Raw genomic sequence first — 23,930 nt, forward strand, 5'->3', positions numbered from 1 at the left:
GGATCAACAGGAGCACGGCATCACGCTCAGTAAAATCAACCTGTACGCTGCAATACTGGCTGGTTCAGTGAAAATAATGGAACAATGCTTCTATTATTTAACAGAAACTTTCACAAGAAACCTCAAATCTGGCAGAAAAACAAACTAACTTGGGTCTGAAGGAAATAAAAAGTGTTTCTTTGCCAAAATGAAGCTTAAAGCTTCTACGAAAGAGACAATTAAACTGAGAACAGACATAAACTTTTCAGCCTTTCTGCCAATCTTATCAGACTAAACTGTCTTTCTCGCAGCCACAGCCCACCGGTTTATACTTAAAGGAACAATTTGACATTTTGGATATACAGTCGAGTCCTACGGCCCTCTGTTGGTTAAATATGAAGCTACGACCAGCAGTCAGTTCATCTTTAAAGACTGAAAACAGTTAGCCAGGTGAACATCCAGCTCAATGTTTAACAGCTGGTGGATTTAATTAAGTTTAAAAGAAAAGGAAAGTAAAGTATTGCTTTAAGATCAATTTTAAAGGGTAGAAATACAGATAATACACTTGAGACTCGACTCCAACTCAGAAGAAATTTCTATTTTCTGGAAGAAGTGGTAAAAATATTTCTCTGAATGGTTACATACTGTAAGGGTTACTTACTGTGTGTGTGTGTGTGTGTGTGTGTGTGTGTGTGTGTGTGTGTGTGTGTGTGTGTGTTCTCCTCAGGTCGTACCTGCAGGTCTATCAGATGGATTTGGACGGCCTGAGCCGACAGATGAAGGAATCGAAGAGGAACTCCAGACTGGTACGTTGTGATGTTTTCACTGTTCGACAAGTGTAAAGTAAAAACCTTCTTTTAACACTCCCCCCACCCCCCTTCCCCCTACACACACACACACACACACACACACACACACACACACACACACACACACACATACACACACACACAGTTAATTAAAAATGCCACAAACTGACAGCTCTGTTTTCTGCCTCTTCAGGGTTTCCTGTATGAGCTGGACAAGGTGAGCTTCTATCAGTTCTTTAACTCTTACTGCAACTTCAGAGAAAAATTAAAACACGTTTATATTAGAAATATTTGTTTTTCCTGTATTTGTTCATATTTTAGAAATACATTTTCTGTTTTAAATTGTTTCAAAAAGCCCTCCGAAGGGCCCGATCCCTCCCTCTGCTGCCAACTCTTTCATTTGAAACTTACATTTTTCCTGCTGAACCTTTAGCCAACTGGAATTGGCATATTTTGAAAGAGTTGAGTCGGTGTTGACTCGAAGCAATAAATGTAACTCTGCTTCTTTCTGACAGCAAGTGAAGGTGACTGAGAGGTACATCAGGCGACTGGAGTTTCACCTCAGCAAGGTAAGGCCAACGTGGCACATTCCAGGTTGCCACGGCAACATATTGCACACACAGTGTTAAAACTACAGAAGGATCTCACAGCCGTGGACCTTACTTCAGACCAGCAGGAGCCCCAACAACCAGAACTGAAACACTGCAGCAGCTCAACCCGATAAGAAAGTGATGGGTTATCAATAACACGAATATCAATACACACACATGAAGAGATAAATGGACCACGTCATGTTTGGTCATTTTTATAAATGAATAGAATCACTCTCAGCTGGACGAGGCTTCGTGGTTTAGGTCAAATATGTCAGACGCGTCTGGCAACCGGTTACAAAACACTTGAACAGCTTCAAATATTTTGTCAGATAAGACTTTATTAAATCCCACAGTGGGGAAATGTAGTCGTCACAGCAGCAGGGAAACACAGTTGGGAAAAAAGGTGCACACAATAAGACAAAATTACAAAGTACATGAAGCATACAATTAAAATAAGATATTTTTATCGAAAAAGTATTAAAAAAATAAGACCAATGTATAAATACACACACACACAAACTATATACACAAAAATATATAAATACACCTTGGGGTGAAAAAAGTTTCAGGTGCTATGACATACAGCGCTACATGTGCTATTTACCACGTGTTGAAGATCAGAATGAATTTGTTGAAGCATTGTCCAAAGAAAATTGTGGAAATCGTGTCCAGCAGCAGTCCAAGGTTTGTAAAGAACTGTGTACGTTCAGGAGACTCTCTGGTGGTGCTGACACGCCCTCTGGTGGCCACTGCGTATACTGTCAGTGTGAACATCACAGGTCAGTTTGAGTGGCTAACGTGCCCACACTGAGCTGCTGTAACTGGATCAAATGTGAGACAGATGGTAGATGGTGGCACATTATAAAGCTGCACATGACGTCATCATTTAGCCTTCAGGCTCCCTTTAAACTCCATAAAATCACACTTCATTCCATATAAAAGTAGAAATGAAAACAACAGTGCTGTCTGTGATTCCAGATCGACGAGCTGTACGAAGCCTACTGCCTGCAGAGGAGACTGAGGGACGGAGCCAACAAGATGGTGAAGGCGTACACGGCCTCTCCGGGGAGTAAAGAGGCCAGAGAGAGTTTAGCAGAAGCCAACAAAGGATACAAAGAGTACACGGAGGTGAGACGGAGGGAGAATAACATCTAAATGTGAGAAATGTATCATCCTTATGGAAGAAAAGAACCGTCGCATGGGGGATCATATATTAACAGCAGATTTATAGAGATGGATGAGTGAAGGTCTCCTGTGATCTTCTCCGTAGAACATGTGTGTGCTGGAGAGCGAGCTGGAGAACCATCTGGGAGAGTTTCACATTAAGATGAAAGGTAAGAAGGAAACACTCCTTTCAGTGTTTGTTATCGATGTGTGTCGGCCATGTTCTTTGTTGTTGTTTACGCCTCCTCGCCGGCGACATCTACAGCAGGAGGCATCGTGTTTCTACTGTTGTCCGTCCGTCCTGTTCTCAAGAACGCTTTGAGGGAATTTCTTCAAACTCTGCAAAAAGACTGACTTGGTACTGGGGATGAGCTGATGACCATTTGTTAAAGGTCAAAGGTCATTGTAACCCCCACTTCAACGCATTCGCATGAACCTTCGAGATGAACTGCGCCTCGCCTGGAGAGCAGGCGGCAGCAGGCGGGGGCGGAGCCAAACAGCTGCAGCCTTCAGTCTGAACCGGTCTACGAACAGGAAGTCAGAGAAGCGCTCACATCCTGTTCGATCTGATCCCGATCCAATAGCATGCTCTCAGACTCGCATATCAATCTGTATGCCGTCTCTGATTGCTGTAATTATGACAGAGGAGCCTGTAAACATATTGAACTGGTGATCTCTTGTGAACTGGAAGTTGAACTAATCAACAGAGTTCTCATTTAAATCTGCATCGTATCAGTTTGCAGCTGTAAATAAAACACGTCCCCCAAAACTACACAAATAAACCGACTTAAAGTCAAAGTCGGTCAAATTAGTTACATAATAGTAAAAAATACAAGACCACTTTCACTGTTGATAAATCAGAAGAATGTCACGTGTGTACAGATGTTAGTTTTCAGAACTGACCACTATTTAATGTTGTTAAATACTTGAATTAATTAAATGAGTCCAATGTTAATATAGAACTGTGATTTACTGTTCAGTTTGTCGATCAATAATCTGAATGTATTGATCCTTTCTGACTGATAAACGTCAGGGAATTTCTTCAAACTTGGCAAAAATATCTACTTGACACCAAAGATGAACTGATATAATTTTAGGGGTCAAAGGTTAAAGGTCATGGTCGGGTGTCACCTCACATCTTTCCCATTCTTATGAACGCTAAATCTCAGGAACACCTCGAGGGAATTTCTTCAAATTTGGCACAAACATTCAGTCGGACTGAAGGATGAACTGATTACAGTTTTGGTGCTCAAATCACGTTTGTGGCCATAATGCATTTGTTAATTATGTCAAAATGTTTCACACATATCTAAATATCTGTTATTATTCCTCTCTGTCATTATTCAGCACTATAATTTAGGAGCAGGAGGGTTTACTGAATTGATGACATCACCCCACGGTGTCCATCTAGAAATTGTGATGATTGTTTAGATCTTTTGGATTGAAGTTTTTTCGAAATTATAGCTTCTTTGCAGCATGAGATTGGACAAATATACATGGAAACTACAACATGTAAATCGTATCTGCAGAATTCTGCATGTAAACATTGTTAGAAGTTTTCCCCCCCAAGTATATAGCTGTGAAATATCTGTTTTTTTTTTAATACTGTAATGTAAAGGAATGTAAGAGAAGTTGACTGCTGCTTGTCTTTCAGGTCTGGCTGGATTTGCTCGGTTGTGTGCTGGTGACCAGTATGAGGTTTGTCTGTCAGTTTCATGAACTCAAACTCTGAGCCTTGTTTCTGATTGGTTCTCTTGTTTGAATTTGCCCCGCCTCTCGTCTTTCAATCAAATCATTGCACACTGGTTTCAGCAACCACACAGAGGTGGTTGATCACGTGGTAAGAAGAGATATTTAAAAAGAGTCGTTCAGGAACCAGAGTGAGAACCAGCCGGTCGTTCATCACTCAGCAGGGAGTCGACCTGAGTGACGACCTGGTTTCAGGTTCTGGGAAAAATGTTCCTTCACTGCAGTGAGCATTGATCAGCTGTGATCTATTGAAGAACTTTAAATAAAAGTATTTTTTTAACTGTTCAGCTTCATTGACCAGTTTAAACATTAGTTGAAAAAAGTAGTCAAAAAAAAGTTGCACTACTTTGATAAAGTAATTAAAATAGTTACATTACTTATTACATTTCTAACAGGGAAACATGTAATCTGTAGTTTATTACACTGATGTTTACATGTGTGGTTTGTGCCTGGGCTCCTTCATAAGGAAGTGTGTGAGCTGTAGATTTCTAATGAAAGAAAATCTTTCACACAGATACCAGAGTTAACTTTTCTGTAAACCGTTGTGATGAGTTTACTATTCTAATTATAATATTTAAATTGAATAATTTTAGGATTTCTGATCAGAATTTTGTATCCGTGTTTAAACATCTCATTGAGATCATTTTAAGCCTTGTTGATATTTTTTGTTTAAGGTTCTTTTCCAGTAACAGGGAGGCCTGAAATGTTCTGATGACCAGTTTAAATATATTTAAAGCAAAAGTTATGCGTTGTTTCAGGCTCTGAATTGATGGGGATGTTTTCAAACGGTTTCTTGAGGTGATTGATTCAAATGTTTCCATTAAAACTGGATCATTAGTGTTTTCTTTAGCTTCTATGGTTTTTACAACATCAATTTATTTCCCGAGAATCCTTTTTTTTCATTCTGAGTGTGTGTGTGTGTGTGTGTGTGTGTGTGTGTGTGTTCAGATCTTCATGAAGTACGGCCGGCAGCGGTGGAAGCTCCGCGGGAGAATCGAGATCAACGCCAAACAAGTGTGGGACAGTGAAGAGATGGTGTTTCTGCCGCTCATCAATGAGTTCCTGTCGGTGAAGGTCGGTCCCTTTAATATCTACTTTAACTTTATTTTCATGTATCTCCAGTTCTGATTTTGGTCTGTGAAATAATCCCGGAGCGCTGCTCCTGGTGAGGAACCTTCATACTTCATGTCGTCCCTGAAGGCACCACCACCAAACAGCATCTCTGTGGTTTCCTAGGTGACGGAGCTGAAGAGCTTAGCCAATCACGTGGTTGTGGGAAGTGTTTCCTGTGAGACGAAGGACCTGTTTGCGGCGCTGCCCCAGAGTGTTGCTGTGGACATCAATGACCTCGGCACCGTTAAGCTGAGCCTCGAAGTCACTTGGAAGTAAGTAGTGAAAGTGCCGCCGCTGTAAAACTCACTAACGGGACATCGATGTTTTACGTGATGTTTGATTGTTTTGTCTTTTGTCTCTCTCAGTCCGTTCGATAAAGACGAGCAGGGGTCGGTCGCGAGCACCGTCAACAAAGCTCCCTCCGTCAGTAAGAGGTTCTCCACCATCTTCAACCAGAGTCCTCCCGACACGCCGTCTCTACGGGAACAAGCCTTCTACGTGAGTTTACTCTCGTCGTCTGCTCCTCAGCCTCATGCTGCAATATTTGACTTGAAGATGTCGAGCGCTGATATTCACTGCTCTTATATTTGATTATTGTCCGGTATAAAATACCTAAAGGAGTGAGCCACAGACAGCTGAGGGATGGTTCGACCTCTTTGACACAAAATAATGTGTTGGGTTTGATTTCGTGTCTCGTCTGGTAGAATTATGTTCAGACTGCAGGCAAATCTGATTTTGTTTCTCAAATCAGATCTTTAGGACTCACTGTTATTTGCAAGTGAGCAGATGGGATTTGTTGCGTCCAGACGTCACCAACCTAACTGCATGGGTTGCTGTGGTAACCGGGTGACTTTCCAACACGGAAGTTGCAGCAGTTTATTTCAGCTTCTGTCCGTGGACTGTCGTTATCGATCACCTCCACAGCGTGAAAAAATCCACACTTTCTGATCGCTCTGTTGGCAGTTGCATCGATTGAGCTCAATCTGTCTCTCTGAAAACGACGTTGTCACCTTGTGACGCATGAAATCCGATCTGAGCCAGCAGAGCGTCCCAACTGATCTGTAAAAATCGGATTGGATTCACATTTCAAACCTCCTCCAGATGTGGTTTTGGATCCAGATTGCAAAAATCGCATTTCATGTGGTTTTTTTTGCTGTTCAGACTTTTTTTTTTTTTTTAAATCAGTCTGGATACAATCTGAATACGAGAAAAATCTCATTTGGGCTGTCAGTCTGAACACAGCTTCGGTGTAAGATTAGTGTGATCGAACCTAAAACAACTGGGAGAAGCAAAAATACATATTTATATATTTGTGCTTCTCATTGAAGACTTTGTTGGTGTCAACACGTTTCTGTATTGTGCCACTGTAAACTGGCCAATCAGAGGACAGAGTTCAGGTCGCTGCTGAGAGAGCGTTTAACAAGCATCAGTCCCTTTGTCCCCCCCCGTCGCCCCCCCCCGCCGCTCCGACGTGCAGTCTCTGCCTCGGGGTCTGACCCGGCGGCATCACTGGCCGCTGCTCGACATCTTCCGAGGCACACTTAGCCAGAGCTGCTCCTGTAGTGACAACTCACCCACCAGCCAACCTCCCGCAGTAAGTCACCGTGAAGTAGACGGACGGAGCCCACGTAGACCACGTCGGTGTAGAAATGTAGCATCCTTCTGTGCGGAGCCATGAAGTACGTATGTGACGTTTCTGCAGCTGATTTCACTCCCAGTGAGGAAGCAGGAAGTAGAAATCTGCTGCACACATACTGAATGACTCTCCACGGGCCTGTTAGGATGGTAGAACCTCCCTGCAGACACTACGTAGTTCTGTTAGACACCAGATGTAGATTTGTGATGATAAATTAGAGAATAGTTTACCTTTTAACTCTGTATGCTTGTTCCAAGTTATGACGGTGGAATATGTGAAGAAGCATCAGTTGTGATGGAGAAAAAAGCCTCAACGGAGCCTAACGGGATAATTACGGTTTATTATAACTCATCATTTTGGCCATCAGTAAAAATGAATGTACTCATCCGTGTTGGTCGCTGACACCTGAGAAAGAAGTCGAGAAGTAAAAGCAGCCAGGCAGATTGTTGATAAACCTCCCAGTGAGCCAGAAAGCAGTTTACAGAACCACTTCCTGCTCCGACCGACACCGACGGTAGAACCGTGTATCGTCCACAGATGTCCTGCTTGTGCACACCTGTGAGCTGCTCTCACTTTTAGTTGGGCCTCCCAGTAAAGTTCAGTTGACCAGGACAAACTCTGGTAAGTACAGCCTCGATTAGAACTGATGCATATTATGAACTAATTATTATTTTACGACCTGAGCTGTAATGAAGAGGAATTATCCTTCAGTCAGCTCATTCTTGACTTTGGAAACAGTTTGAAGAGTCTCAATAAAAGTTTCACCTGCCAGCTCTTTAAAGAGCTCGCTATAAACCTGAAGTCACGATTGTTTTGTCTTAGTTTGCTGCATAATATTTATTAAGATGAAAAAATGTCTAGAAAATATCTCGGTGGAGGCAGATATGTGTACGAGTTTCTGCCTGTTCTTGGGAGGAGAACATGACGAAACGTCGGAGCGTCCTCCATCCGCCTCTCGTGCTGCTGCACCGCCTGCACATGAAAAGTGATGAATGTTGGTTGTATGAGGAATCGTTCAATCACTGTTTCTGCATTTAACCTCAGCGTCTTGATGCTGTCTGCTAAATATCTTGTTTCTCTAAATCTAAATTGCTTGTTCTTGTGCATCGTTCCCTGTATGTGATCACTGAAGCGGAGCAGAAAAAGAACGAAGCCACATCGAACTCTTGATCTTTTAACTTCATGAACATAATCAAGGATCGTGTATCTCAGCTCGAAACATTCAAGAGCTGTCAGTGATCGAGTTGAACAGATTATCATAAATAATATCAGCTGAGGTCGATCGCTGCCGACCGCGGACGGGTCGCCGGTCCATCACGGGTCAAACACAGAAAGACACACAATCACTCACATTCACTCCAATTTAAAATAGTAATTAGATGGTAAACTTTTTAGTAATGGAACACAATACAGAAATAGATGTTAAACCATCTCTCTGATACAGTCGATACCAAAACTACATATTTCTACTGTTGGTGAGTATTAAACAACGTTACATGGAAAGAGGTATTATCAGGCAGACTAAATGGGAAAGATGTGTTGAGATGTGTTCCAGTCACTTCCAGACTTAATGTGTCTCATATAGTGTGTGTGATAAATGAAGTCAAATGTTTTATGGAAATATGGATCACCATAGAAATGATTAGTGCCTGAAAGGAGAAGTTCATATTTTGGGAAATAAGCTACAAAGATAAGATAAGATCAAGATACAGGGTAAGATTAAAAAAAATAAGATTAAGATCAAATACAAAAAATAATGAGATTAAGATGAAATACAAACATATAAAATAAAATTAGGATAAAAGAAAGATAACTATTCATTCTTTTTTTTTCTTTTTTTTTTATTGCTTTCCTGCAGAAGCAGGTTTGATGGTTTTAGTGTGTTGTTGTGCAGGAATGAGTTGTTGGTGCAGCGACTGTGTTCAGCTTCCTGGATCTCTGTCTCTATTAAACCTCCATCAGTCCATCTCTGTAAACTGTGATCTTCTCTGGTAGAACATGCTGCGCGAGAACGGGACGGCGTGGTCCAACTCCTCTGAATCCTCCGATGACTCGTCGAGCCCGCAGCTGTCTGCGCAAGGCCTCCGCAACTCCACACATCACAAGGTGACGCACATCTGGCAGGGTTTATGATCTGGAGGCTGGTGCTGCTAGGAGGAGGAGGAGGATGATGAAGATGATGATGTTTTCTCCCCCGCCCACCCCAGACTTTTTTTTTTTTCTGTATTTGTCTGAAATGAGCCCAGAAGGTGTTTTCTGTGTCGGTCGTGTGTTGTGAGTGAACCTGGCCGTGACCCGGTGTGTCCTCGTCCTCCTCTCCAGACAGTGGTGGTGACTCCAGACATCCAGCCAGCTGGAACAGGAAGTTACGCCGCACGGCCCGACATTTCGCTTTGCCCCAAAGACTCCTCCTCCTCCTCAACTCCAAACTCTAATCACATAGTCGGCACCGTCACTGAGGTTCCCGACGTCCCCGGCCAGCCGGCGGAGAGCCGCAGGTACCGTCTGATTCCTCCGGAGGCATCGTGTGTTTGTCCGTCTGTACGTCCGTCCGCTTCTCGTTAACGCGATAATTCAAGAAAGCTTCTGGGGAAGTTGTTCAAACTTGGCACAAACATTCACTTGATACCATGGGAGGAACTGAATATAGGGGGGAGGCTGTGGCTCAGTCGGTAGAGCGGGCTGTACACCGATCGGAAGGTTGGTGGTTCAATCCCCCGCTCCTCCCGTCCACATGCCCAAGCACCCCTGAGCAAGACACCGAACCCAAAGCTGTTCCGGATGGTGTACCATGGGTGTGTGAATGTTCCCCTGATGACAGCACCCTGCATGGTGATCTGTCTCATTAGTGGGTGAATGGAAAACCATGTTAAAGCACTTTGAGACTGAAAGGTGATAAAGCACTATACAAGTACAGACCATAGACCATAAAACACTTTGGGGGGCAAAGATCAAGGTCAGCGTGACCTCAATTCCACACATATTCCCATAAACATGATATCTTGGGAACGCCTGGTTGGAACATTTTCAAATGTGGCACAATCGTTCTCTTGGCCTCAGGGATGAACTGATTAGAGTTAAAAGGAACATTCACTTGGTGCCAACGATGACCAGATACGATTTTGGAGGTCAAAGGTTAAGGGCACCACGACCTCACCTTCTCCCATTTAATTGAAGACGATACCTCAGGAACGCCTCGAGGGACCGTCTCAAATTTGGCAGAAACGTTCACTTGGATGCAAGGATGAGGTGTATAGATTTTGGTAGTCAAAGGTCAAGGTTCATATGTCCTCCTGTCCATTCTTGTGAACACAATATCTCAAATAAGCTTTGCAAGAACTTCTTGAATGGCACAAACATTCACTTTGACTCGAGGATGACCTGATTACATTTTGGTGGTCAAAGGTCCCTGTGAGTTTACCTCCGTTTTCCATTGTGAACACCATATCTTAGAAAGGCCTCAAATTTCTAGAAATTTGGCACAAACCTTCACTCAAGGATAAACTGATTAGGATACGGGGGTCAAAGGTCAAGGTCACTGAGTTCTATGTCCATATGGATTTGGACAGATATGCATGTAAACTACAACTTGAGATGTTAGCGGAGACATACAACCGCTAGGCAGTAATTCTAGCTGAACTCTACTCTACATTGTCATAGATGATTACTGGTGACATTTCCACATAGAAACAGATGAAATAACATGACTAGTTTATTTTGCTCTGTCAACGATTACATTAACTGATATATGAACTGATTTACAGAGATGAAGAGAAAAGGACGTCCTCTGTGATTACGAGACCTGACGGTGAGGAAGAGAATGCAGGGAAACGGTCTCCCGTAGCAACGGTGGATGTGGCGACGACCAACAGCAGCACGTCCCGGCGGTACTCACGCTCTCTGAGCCACATCAGCGAGAGCAGCGCCGACGGTGTCGTGCTGGCAGACCGGTCCGCCGGTGAATCGGGGGAGGTGATGTCTCTGGCCTCTGGGATCTCCATCAATGACATCGAAATGGAGATGCCCGGCAGAACCCCCGAGTCGCCCAGCTCGGCCGCCGCCGCCGACGGCAGCATGTCACCGAAGGAGCTACGTGTCGTAGAGGAAAACACAACAGCCGATGATGTCACCGATCCAAACTTAATCAGGGAGCAACAGGACACGTCCTGCTCTGTCCTCACATCGTCCTCCCCCAGGACTGAAGGAGTGGACACTCCATCACAGACGAACACGTACCCCCACCTGGAGTGCAGCATCCTCCCAGAGAGCGGGGACGTGATGTACGTCGCCCGGCGGGTGCCCGTGGAGGAAGACGTGTCTAGAGAGGGGGAAGGGCCGGGGGACAGCGGGCCGGTGGACAGCGGGCTGGAGGACGCTCTAGGAACAGTGGTTTCCTCTCTGGACGACTACAGAGGACAGTTCCCTGAGTTACAGCTGCTGGAACAAGAGCTGAAGCTGCTGCAGGTCACTCTGAAGGTGAGAAACAGGAGGTGGGCAGAGTCCTGAAACGGTACTCCAGGAAAAGTTCTGTTGCTTTATAGATTCGGGTCTTCAAGTCTGTTTCTTCATTTTAACAGACCCGGATCATTAGAGCGTAACACACCCCGTCTGTATTTAACTAGTGGGATCATAAACTGACATTTTTAATATTACATGTAATGTTCAACTCCACTAATTGTGTGTGTGTGTGTGTGTGTGTGTTGTGTGTGTGTGTGTGTGTGTGTGTGTGTGTGTGTAGGGAGGCAGCCACAGCCGTTCCCCCAGCGTGGTCAGCCTCACCGTGGAAACCGCTCTGGGCAGCTTCGACTTCCTCAACACATCCGACTGGGAGGAAGAGGAGGAAGACGAGAAAGGGGGGAGGAGGAGTAGAAACGCCAGGTCGGTGCTGATTTATTTATTTATGGTGGCTATGATACGCTGGAAAAGATTCGCTCTTCATCATTAGGAGTGTAAATAACAAACATCAACTAACAAGGAGCTGCTCTGTTGAAGAATCTCGTTCGTGTTGTGGTCCGTTGCTGCCATCTAGCGGAGATGTGTAGTAAACAGCTGTGAGCTGGTTTGAACAGCCACTTTCTCTCTGAAGTTTGCAAACTTTTCTTTGAATCTCTAATATCAGCTCATCTGAATGTTAATGACACTTGAAACGATTTAACAGTTTTTGTCACTTTGTAGATTCTTAAACGAAAAATAATAATAAATAATAAATAATAATAAAAGCAACTTAAAGTGAACTTGACAGACTGATCGTGCCGTCGTGCGCGCTGGCTTGGTCCTGACCTGATATCTCATGTTCCTCAATTTCTTCAAATGTCTCAGGAATGTTCAATATGACTCAATGATGAACTGGTGAGATTTTGGTGGTCAAAGGTCAAAGGTCACCATGAGTTTATATCCGTTTCCCACTGTGAATGCGATATTTCAGGAACGCCTTGAAGAAACCTACAAATGTATCACAAACATGAACTGCATGTGAACTACAACCTGAGTGGTTCATGGAGGCGTAAAACCTCCAGGGAGTAATTGTAGCTCTGCTACTGAATTATTTTCACCACCTCTGTACTGGTATTTATTATTGTTTGGTTGTTGGTCATGTGTTGCCTGTTGTCTCAATCTTGAAGCCCATTTTTCCACGAAGGGACAAAAGAACAAGTTCATATGATTTCTCTGCTGAATATCCGTCCTCGTTAACAGAATCCTCCCTGTGTGTGCGTGTGTGCGTGTGTGTGCGTGTGTGTGTGTGTGTGTGTGTGTGTGTGTGTGTGTGTGTGCGTGTGTGTGTGTGTGTGTGCGTGCGCAGGCCTCTGCAGGACAGAGGCTGGGACAGCCACTCCTCCCCCACCTCACCTCTCACCACAGGCTGCGCCACTCTGGACCGCTCCCTGGTGGTCCACCTGAAGAACTGCAGCGCACAGCTGCTGGTAGGAGACGCGCAGAGAGCGCCCTCTAGCTGCCACACTGCGCATGCAACATTATCACCTTCAGTTGAGTCTGTCCAGTTTAGCAGAGGCGGTTGCTATGGTAGCTCTCTCTTGGACACCATAGAGATGAATCGAGGTTAAGGGAATGAGCAGCATAATATGTCTTACTTCATATCTATACAAATTATAATATTTATATTGATTTCCAGCTTAGTTGATTTGTTAATACAGTTTTAATTGTTATAAAGTTAGTGGTAGTTTTGATCGTTTTTCTCTACATTATTGAAACGTAGTGTGTTGAAATACAACACGAAGCAGGAGCAGCTGTTTTCAGTCTTTACTGTAGCTCTACATGTTGTAGTAGGTAAACATCCCTTTCACTTAATCCGCCTGCATCGTGGCCATGTTATTAGCGGCAGACCACATGCTGACTGCACTAATGTACCTGACTGGTGTAAAGTGATGCGTGTGTTGTGTGTGCAGCGTCTGGGTATGTTCGGTCCTCTGCGGTGTGGAGAGATTTACGCTTTAGACAGACTGCTGAGAGACGCTCGAGTCTTCGAGATCATCCGACGCATCACCAAGGACAACCCACAGCGCCTCCGACAGGCGGCCGAAGGTACTCGCACACCTGTCAGCCTCACAGAGGACACGAATGGAAACACTAAAACACCGTCTCCGCTTGCTTTTTCCTCAACGTGTCCAGGTTGCCCAGAAACAGTAAAACAAAAAACTACCCGAGTTCGTTTTTAATCGTCATATTGCTGCAGCACCACTTCAGAATGACAAATCATGCGACATAAAAATAAATTTCAGGCTAAAAACAAGACACACTGAAGCTGCCCTGTTTTGAGTGAAAACTAAATCGTCACAAAATATTTTTGGAAGTTTTCATCTCATGTTAAAGAAGATTACCAGAAAGTTTGAATGTGGTTTAGGGCGGCACGGTGGTGCAGTGGTTAGCACTGTCACCTCAGCAAAAAAGGTTCCGGGTTCGAATCCGGTCCTGGGCCTTTCTGTGCGGAGTTTGCATGTTCTCCCTGTGCTTGCGTGGGTTCTCTCCGGGTTCTCCGGCTTCCTCCCATCATCCAAAAACATGCACCTCAGGTCAGGTTACCTGGCGCCGCGCTAGTGGCAGCCTGCTGCAGCAGCTCCCCCCTGAGAGCCCCCCTGCTGTAGTGAAGACATTTCCCCTCGGGGATTAATAAAGTGAATAAAATCTAAAAAAAAAATCTAAGGTGTGTGATGAAGACTGGATGTTCGTGTTAATGTGGCTGTCATGTCTCATGCTGTGTTCCAGATGACTACTTCCCTCAGTACTCTAACAAGTAGAGCTCAGAGTCAGGACTCTTACTTGTGTCGTTCAGGAACTTTAACAGAGTAGTGCTGTTTCAAATCACAGGTCTGTTCTTCACTGACCGGAAATGACCTCATCATGTGACCACATCACCCTCCAACATATCTGCAACTTTAATTATTTTACCCAGAAATCAACGTGTTTTTGTGTCCTCTGTTTAACACTCAATAAACACTGATTCTTCTGTCCAGCAGCAGCAGTGAAAAAGAAACACTTTAGTGTTCAGGAACAGCTGCAGCTTCCTCAGACACTTAATTTGAAAATCCTTTATGGCCCCGCCCCCTTCCTGTACGGAGCCAAGATGGCGCCTGTTTAGGGTGGAACGTGTCCAGAGTTTCACACTTTCTGGACCGTTTTGAGTGCTTCATCCTGGTACTTGTAGTGTTCTGATGTTTCTGTACTGACAGTGTGAACACACTGATGCACTCAGAGTAGAGAGAGTTAGTACACAAGTACAACATCTGGAACCCAAGAACAACATCTGGAACACAAGTACAACATCTGGAACACAGCATCAGTCTTTAAAGGTGGTGTATGTTTCTTTTGTTGGCATCACGTCGCCTCACAGCAGGAAGGTTGTGGGTTTGAACCTGCCGAGCCTCTGTGTGGAGTTTACATGTTCCCCCTGTGCCGACATCCAAACACATGCTTGTTAATTTGCGATTCTAAATTGTCCGTAGGTCTGAATGTGAGCGTGAACGGTTGTCTGTCTTTCTGTGTTGGTCCTCTGATGCACTTTCAGCTGCAGCTCCTGTGACCCTGTTCAGGATGATGCTGGTACAGATAACGGATGTGTAGATGTTCCTTTGTACATTAAACTATGTGGAAGAAGCAATTATGCTTAAGAAGTTAGTTTTTTTTCTTAATTTTCAACAACACAATTATCTAAGAAAAAACTAGTAAGTGGAAATTTAGTTTAAGAGATGACTCCTTCTTCAAATATAAAAAACAGCTTCTCTCCTTCCTTTCTCCTGACTGTGTCTTATTGCCTCTCTGCTGCAGTGATACCACAGCTGGGCCAGTGTCCGGGCGTTGTGTCACTATGGCAACAGTGTGTGGGACAGGGCAGTGTGTACAGTGTCTCCGCTGAGAGCTTCCTGGTTACACTGTCCGAAATCTACTCCAGCCTGCTGCCTGACAAGGCAGACACAGGTACAGCAGCATGCCTGTGTGTGTGTGTGTGTGTGTGTGTGTGTGTGTGTGTGTGTGTGTGTGTGTGTGCCATGATAACACTCGTGTGTTTGTCCAGTGTTCCTGTGTCTGATTGAGCGCGTGGTGGATCAGCGGTTGCCACGGCGAGGCAGCAACAGAGACGGCGTCACGGTGACATTGTTCCAGCTGTGGAGCTATTTGGAGTCCAACGCCGTCTGTGACATGGAGACACACATCGCTGAGCTGGCAGAAGAGGGTACACACACACACACACACACACACACACACACACACACACACACAGACACACACACGCACGCACACAGAACTAAAGTGAAATGACTGATCAGTGCTAATCAGAACCGACCTCCCTCCTCCAGTGTGGTTGGTGCAGAACCTGGCGTCATGTGACCAGGACACGATCGTCCAGGCGCTGCGCCGTCCTGCAGAGAGCGGCCTGCGGAGAGAAGGACTTCATGCTGTGGCCAAATTACTGAAAGATCCGCGGGGAAAAGTGTCGGCCTCCGCCAGCTCAGTGCTGAGAGGCCTGGCGGCTCAGCCCAGACAGAGGGAGCAGGTGAGAGGACGCTGTCTGCATCAAACACTCAGAGATCCAACTCAAGATTACTACGGATATTTTGTGAATAATGAATGACTGAATTGTCTTTATTTTAACAATTTTAAGATGGTGAGAATGTCATAATTCTGTATTAATTAAAAAGATGTGTTCTTATTTATAAAGAGGAACCTGTCTTGACGAGCACATTGATGATATTTATATATTTTGGAATGAATAAATAATCTGTGATCTACTTATGACCAGAATATTTAGTCAGTTTGACGTTTTACACTGTAAAAGGACGCACTACATTTTCTTGTTTTTATTGACATGACATAATATCAGGCTTAGAACAGGTTGATATTATTGATTAGGCTCTGATCATGAGGCATTAGTGTCACACACGCATGCATGTGCACACACACACATCACAGCAGTATAAACAGCAGAACAAAGCTTCATAATAACTAACGTGCTGTAAAGCACTTTGAGCTGCGTTTATTGTATGAAGGGTGCAATACAAATAAAGTTTTTATTATTATTATTTGTATGATATGTATATCCTCCTCCTCCTCCTCCTCAGGCTTTGGTCAGCTGTCTGGAGCTGCTGGAAGACGAAAACATGGACACCAGAGTGTGTGGATGCAAAGCGTTAGCTTGTCTCAAGGTAAAGTTTGTCCTCCCGTCCAAACTTCTTCCACTGTGGTAAAACAGCGAGTCACAGCAGCGATCCGATTTCTGTCGCATCGAAACAGCCGACTGTCGGCAGCGTGTTTGTTTGTCTTTCGTCCCACTGACCTCAGTGTTCCATCTTTGTCGTTCCAGGCCAAAGAAAGCATCGATCAGTTAGTGTATCTCTGTCGGACGGACAAGGAGGAAGTCCGAGATGCTGCCAAACAAACGCTGCTCGTGCTCGGTAATAAAAACCTTCATGTTTACTGAGAATATATCAGTTAGACGACACATTTCCTGCACAGAAGCAGCAGTCTGCAGGTGGAAGACTCAGTCTGTTCTGCATCAGATGTCTTCTTTAGAGGAAGTCTTCTGCCTGCGTGCTGTTTGTTTGTTTCACCTAATTTTATCTGTCAGTTGTGATAGCTCTGACATTATGATTCTACATTTATCAAAATGATTTTAAAATAAAAGACAATCCGAGTAAAACGAAGATGGTTAGAAATACGGTAATGCATCTTAACGAGACAGTCATGAATGCAGAAAAAATCATTAGGAGGCGCTGCTCTGGTGACTGCACACTTTGGGTCATTGCCTTTAGGTTATAAAAATAATTTAAAAATAATTAATAAACCAATTTAATATAAATAAATTATAGATAAGATAAATTATCTTAATTTAAGATAAATTATAAGTCACAAAGTGTTTTAGGGGGATTCTCACTGTAAACTCTGCTGGATTCATTACAGCACAAAAAGTTAGACTTCCCAAACAAAACGGGCTTCATCAACAAAAAAACTTCTCATTTACAGTCAGCAGCTCTTCAACCTGCAGCTTCAACCACATGCTGGTCAAAAATAAACACCAAACAGGAAGTGACAGGGTTTCTGGGAAATGTGGCCTCATGAGAATCAGGCCACCGCTCATCACACCTCCCTGCATCAGTCTAATCAGACAGGATGTGTTGAATTATAGCCTCCCAGCTTTTTATGCATATAGTATTTGTTGAATTCACATTATTTATGCCCTTATTTTTACAGCAGATGCAGCCAAATTTATTTTAAATGTATAGTCACCAACTGTGTGTACAGCAGCTTTTATGACTCAGTTGCTGTGAAAAAGCTGCTTGGTTCTCGGCTCTTAAAGGAAAACACAAACACCTGCTGTCGTCGCAAAGGAAATATATTTATGTTGCATCGGAGACAATATTTCCTGAATGCAGTCTCATTTTTAGACTGAACAGAGACTTCAGAGCTTCGTTTCCATTGGTCAGATATACACAGCACATCATTTTCCCAACCACGTAGAGATGATTATGAAACAGAAATCACACAAAGCAACTCATTTCTTGCAACATGTGTATTGTACTGAATTTACAACCTTTAACCTTTAACCCAAGTTCAAATATTATACTGATCTGGGTTGAGCTTTAAAACACACACCAAAGGAGAGAGTCTGACTTCAAGCACAGCAACCCATCACTTCAGACATGAATCAGTAGCTAACAAAGGAATAATCATAACTATAAGTTTATCACAAAGTTTACTTTCACAAAGTTGAAAACTATGATGTGCAGCATGTTTATTATTATAATAGGAAGTGATTATACATGGCATGTCTTTTATCAGGTAGTAGTTTAAAAAAAAAAATCTTCATTTTGCAATTTTCTCAAAAAATCTGCAATTTTCTCATAAAAAGAAATCACATAAAATCCCAAAGAGAACGCAGTAAAATCCTGGAGCGACCGCCTGATGTTAGTGACAATATGTTCTCTTAATATAATAATAATAATAATAATAATAATAATAAACTTTAGTTTTATAGCACCTTTCATACAAGAAACACAGGTCAAAGTTCTTTACAGCAAGAAAATGACATGCAGTTTTATATATAAAGGAACTTTTCAAAATATAGAAGATAAATATTATGCATAAGAACAGATAAAATGCATTAACTGATAGTGATGTTGACCAAAACTGTGGAAATCAGATGCATGTAGAAAAACAACTTGTTGACTCTGGTGGGGTTGATTCAGACTTTATTAATGTACCAACACAATGTTTCTTATATTGATTACACTGTGTATAAGACCTGTTTATTGTAACCTCTAACTGTGGTGACTGACAAAGTTTTTTTGTTTCATCAATTCATTTCATTCATATATTTGTCATACAAGAAGATAATTAAGGCAGAAATAAGAAATATGCACAATTCTTTCTTGCTTTCTGCCAGATGTCATGTTTTCCATAATTCATCCATTCTGTCACTCACTCACTTCCTCCATGTTGTCGTTCTTCCGTTCACCGTGCGGAGCAGGCGAGGAGGGGAAGATGGCCCACCGCCACGTGGAGACGTCTCAGGACACCATACCAAGACTCTTCTCTCCGGGAAGCATGGCCAGCACAGCTTTCTAACATACACACACACACACACACACACACACACACACACACGCACACACACACGCACACACACACACACACACGCACACACACACACACACACAAAACTACAAAGTCAGCAACACAATATGAATCTGTTGTGTTTTTGCAGTGCTTTAACATGACACGATGTCAGGAGAATATCCGGTATGCTGTTTTTTCTTCGCCGCCAGTACAACAAAAATGTACAAAGATGAACCTAATATATGATAAACAGTATATACACACTGTCAGAGGGTGCAAAAAAACCCAAAAAACTTTACACTGGGGAAAATATTTAAAGTCAGTAAGCTACAATCTCACCACATTATCAAACCTGTGCTCAATACTCAGTGATTGATGAGGGATATCCGGGTCAAATGGACTTGTTTTTTTTTTTTTTAAATATATGTATCAAAGTGTATTTAGAGTTTGCTTTATTCTGGTCACATGATGAACCAGTCAGCATGCACACAGTAAATACTCCCTTCTCCACAGTAATGCTTCCCCGACCATTACATCAAACTCCTTCTCTGGTTTCTTGCTCCAGATGTACAGCTCCTTCTGCGAGGTGACACGCCTGAAAACTGAACACGAATCGCTGTAGACGGTTTGACTCTCCTGACTCTCCTTGGGCTTGTTGACTTGTTGACCCCGTGCTCATTCAGCACTCCTCATGCTGTCGTTTGTAAATCTGCCTTAATGTTGCATTTTCTGCTAAAAAATCTTTCAAAAAAAGAGTTTAAAATCTGTCTGCATGACGTACTTGCCTGCACGCTCGATTGTTTCAAAGACGCGTGATGGAAAATAAGCACTTATGAAAGACAATTTAAAGTGTAGTGTCTCTGTAGTGTTTAGAGGAGAAACTAAAGACTGACACCAAACTCAGTTACTGCAGCCTGTCTAATACAGGAAGTCAACTTTTATTTTTTAATATTTGAACAGTCAGTGGATTATTAAGGCTGTGAACTCTTTAAGTTACACGGTAAATACGAGATGTTGGCAGCAAAGACCTCTTTAGTTCCTGCACTCTTTCAATTCAACTCGACTTTATTTATATAGTGTGATCCATAAAGAAGTACACAAAGAAAATACAAATACAAATCTTGACGTTTATTTTGGAGTGCACATGAGTTTGTGTTCCCACTTAGCTGAATTTTATGCATGTTGCATCACAGAGTGGAGCAGTAACATCTGGATGTGGAGGAGTGTACTGGTTAACGTAATGGCAGTAAGATAGGTTGGATCTGTCGGAGTATCATCGGGTCACCTTGAACCTGTGACATCGTGGCTGACGTCGACCGAGCAGCTCAGACAGCTGCGGTCGGTTCACACTGACAGACAACAAAGAAATAATATCTGCTTTTCTACTACTTCTCCTGGCTTATTAACTGTGAAATGTTTTTTTTTTAATTCAGAAGATACAATGAAAGCTTCTCACTCAGTCTCACAGGCCTTTATATATTTAATGTTGTCGATATTTCGGCAGCAGATGAAAAAGAAAGAAAAATAAAAAGAACTCGTAGTGTAGTTAGAGACTAAATAACTTCAGCTGCTTCTGCACAGAGAATGATTGAAGCACTTCAGTGCCATTACTCTTTACGATTCTCATTTGTATTTTATTCTTATGAAACTATATATAAAATAACTATGCCTATGGAACACGATATTTTATGATTTTAAATTGTTTTACCAGAGCACAGTCTTAATTTGTCAAAGTATTCTTTGTTTTTTGTTCCACTGACATATCTGCTGTAAATGGCAGCATTTTGTTAGCAGTCGCTGAATATTTGCATCCATCCAGGTCTTCACTTTAAATTCACATTAATATCAAACAAACCGTGACACATCGAAGAAGTCTGGTTTGAAAAATACATCCTTTAACTGTTAGTATACTTAAATATTTGAACAGGAATTATTATAATAGAACTTGAGTGAATTTTGAGTAAATTGCCCCCAGACATGAGATCATAAATCCTTAAAGGGCCATACATGTGTTTCTGCATGTTTGTACCATTTACTAGTTAACATTGAAATAATAATTCTGCTGGCCATTTTCCAAAGGAAGCACATTCAACATAAAAAAACAAAACAAGATTCATATTTTATAACTGATTTAGTATTTTTTAATTGCCAGATGAGTATCTTGTATAATTCATTGTGTGAGCTGCAGTTATGAGATATGACTTCTTATTACAAAGTAGCTTTCTCATAATTATTAAATAGAATTTCATTATTATGTGATTAGTTTTCTAATTTTCTCCTAATAATGAGATACTAAGTAATAGTTAAGGGATAATATCACCTTTTTCATTTTGTGGTTGCAGTTTGATTCTACTTTAAAGCACAGTTTGGAGTTTAGATTTAATTTTTCCCCTTCAGGCTGCCACTGCTTGAAAAAAAGGATCATAGTAGTACGTCTCCAACAACAATAAGACAAAAGTAACCTGATATTATGACTGAGCACACTCAAAAATGTGCATTATCAAGTAAAGAAATGTGTTTTTTAGTAAATGGTTAGAAATGTGCAGAAGCACTTGTTAATATTTGTAAAGAAGTATTGAGGCGTTGTTTACTTCATAATCCGACAAGTTATCAACAGTTTGATTAATGTCAGTGAAGTTGCCAAAATGTCCAGTGTTTTGATAGTTTATCGACGTGTCCCAGTCTCATACTGTATACTAATACTAAGATGAAGACCTGATGTGTTAATGCTGACAGGAGGTCATTGAAAAGCACTCTAAAGGAGGGGGCTCTAGTGATGGTCCGTCTCCTCGTTTGGTCTGAGATGAAACAGCTCACAGTGATAGAGCCATAAAACGTGGTTCAGGATGAACAAAGTGAGGTGACTTTTTCTTCTGGTGCCATCGTCGGGTCGACATTTCAGCCTTCAACTGGCTCATAAAGTCATAAAGTCGTTCCCGTCAACTGGAATTTGTATTTAGCAAATGTTACAAAACACAAACGATGAAATAAGTTGTTAAACGTGACTAAATATCAGCATGCTGTCGTTGTAATTGTGATCATGTTAAGAAGCTACTGTTAGCATTCAGCTCCAAAACGCTGCCGTGCCTTCGTGCAGCCTCACAGAGCCTGCAGCTCGGCTACAGCCCTGCTGTCTCATCCCGCTGTCCTCAACTGCTTCATCAAAATCATACTAAACGTAGTACTTTTAGTCAGGCAGGTTTTAACTATACCTCACTTTATTATTATTTTTTTCTGATGTGTGAAGAAGCCACTAACAGAAAGCAGTTTGAATTACTATAGAGTATGCAGATGGGGCACAACTGTAGTCTTCAAACAGGAAGGATGACGCTTCCTGATGTAACAATGTGCCAAACCTGTTCACTTCTCTTAAAGTAACTTCACTGTTTTTAGCGGCACCAAAGTGTGTTGAGAAGCTACTTCTTCGACCGTTCTGGAAACCAAATCGGTGGCGACTGTGCTTGCAATCTCTGCAGAGGATTAGAACATGGCTGAAAACATACACTGTGTCTGAGGGAGGCGGAAACGGCTCAGATTGAATTCAGTTCACAGATTCATGTCAGAAATAGTTTAAATCGGTTTATCTGACCTTTTTTTCCTCGATGACCTCTGAGCTTAATCTCTGATTTTAGTCCTCAGGGATTCATCTCAGCAAAGAGTTGCTTTATTTTTCACTTTGTGCTAATCCTCTGTTATGCATCTGAAATGTATATTTATTGAAGGCAATAATGAATATTAATGTACTGTTGTGTGATATTCTTGCAGCTGCTAGAGAGCTGAACAGACAACCATTTGTATATTGTGTTCAGTTTGGATGTTTAGTTCTGTAACACAGCATACGATGAGCGACAGGATGCAGAGTCACTGGAATCATATCATAGGACCAACGTCACGAGGGAACTCACTGTTTGTATATATGGAGGCCACCACTGTATTCAATGTATCTGCCACTGTTAGTTTCTATAGGACAGCAGGTTTCTGCAGCTATACCTCTGCATCCATGAAGCATCTCGCAGTGTTTAAGTGCCTCGAGGTTTGACAGTAACAGAGATGCAATGAGACGTAGAAGAGATCCTTTATTAAAGAGTGTGAAGCAGTGAAAAAAACCCACTGTATCACAGAATATATTTTTTTCCACTGGCTTGATAAATTGTGCAGCATTGGAAACAATGTTGTTGTTTTTTCCCTTTTCTAATATATATTTTCAGGCATTCTTGTGTCAAATATAACTATTAAAAATGTGTTCAAAGATTGACCCATGTGCCTTTGACTTTGTTGATTATGCTATGAGCTGCTCACACACGTGCAAATAACACACAGGTATTCTGGCTGAGACCTTTCCTGCACTTTCTGAAAGTTCTAGAAGTTTTTAGATAAAATTGCACTGATTATTTTTACAGTAAGATTTAACCCAGAGTGCAGAGGGTATAATATATAATGCCTGCAGGGCATATGAAAGTTCAGAAGCCATACTGAAAGCAGAGAATATCTGCCTCAGCTCAAATGTGCTGGTAAATCATGAGAATGATGACTTAAGTCAAGCTGTTCATGCACTGATTAATAGTTGATAGAAATATAGTACTGTATATTCAAACGAATGTAAAGTTTTCAAAAGAAAATGAAAAATAATATCTGTGGATTTTAATTTCCCCTCATCATTGTTTACCTCAAATAAAAAATGCCTGCAAGATTGGTGTGACATTATTCCATGTCAGATTCTACAGTGTCAGCCACAAATCACAGAACCTTTTATTTAATTTGCCATGACATAAAACGGATGCACGCACGCCATTTCAGGTCAAACGTTTTATTTTAAATGAA

The 23,930-nt window shown here is 42.2% G+C and overlaps 1 protein-coding gene across 2 annotated transcripts in view; it reads left to right on the forward strand.

The window, feature by feature from the left end:
- The window catches only part of ripor1 (RHO family interacting cell polarization regulator 1), a 49,412-nt gene extending 26,048 nt beyond the window's left edge, over positions 1-23,364 (forward strand). For both annotated transcript variants that reach the window (XM_069162944.1, XM_069162943.1), the window contains exons 4-24: positions 707-785; positions 982-1,005; positions 1,304-1,357; positions 2,360-2,509; positions 2,652-2,715; positions 4,200-4,243; positions 5,243-5,368; positions 5,531-5,679; positions 5,773-5,905; positions 9,039-9,149; positions 9,366-9,541; positions 10,808-11,519; positions 11,782-11,921; positions 12,844-12,964; positions 13,448-13,583; positions 15,324-15,473; positions 15,571-15,729; positions 15,854-16,050; positions 16,616-16,699; positions 16,858-16,948; positions 19,021-23,364. In XM_069162944.1, the coding sequence (XP_069019045.1) occupies positions 707-785; positions 982-1,005; positions 1,304-1,357; positions 2,360-2,509; positions 2,652-2,715; positions 4,200-4,243; positions 5,243-5,368; positions 5,531-5,679; positions 5,773-5,905; positions 9,039-9,149; positions 9,366-9,541; positions 10,808-11,519; positions 11,782-11,921; positions 12,844-12,964; positions 13,448-13,583; positions 15,324-15,473; positions 15,571-15,729; positions 15,854-16,050; positions 16,616-16,699; positions 16,858-16,948; positions 19,021-19,118 (2,998 nt within the window). In that variant the 3' untranslated portion in view covers positions 19,119-23,364. The remainder of the gene's footprint in view (positions 1-706; positions 786-981; positions 1,006-1,303; positions 1,358-2,359; positions 2,510-2,651; positions 2,716-4,199; positions 4,244-5,242; positions 5,369-5,530; positions 5,680-5,772; positions 5,906-9,038; positions 9,150-9,365; positions 9,542-10,807; positions 11,520-11,781; positions 11,922-12,843; positions 12,965-13,447; positions 13,584-15,323; positions 15,474-15,570; positions 15,730-15,853; positions 16,051-16,615; positions 16,700-16,857; positions 16,949-19,020) is intronic.
- Positions 23,365-23,930: the final 566 nt, after the last annotated feature.

Source organism: Embiotoca jacksoni, unplaced genomic scaffold (assembly GCF_022577435.1).
Source record: "Embiotoca jacksoni isolate LCO1_2020_lvr unplaced genomic scaffold, fEmbJac1.0.p SCAF_3, whole genome shotgun sequence".
Lineage (NCBI taxonomy): Eukaryota > Metazoa > Chordata > Actinopteri > Embiotocidae > Embiotoca > Embiotoca jacksoni.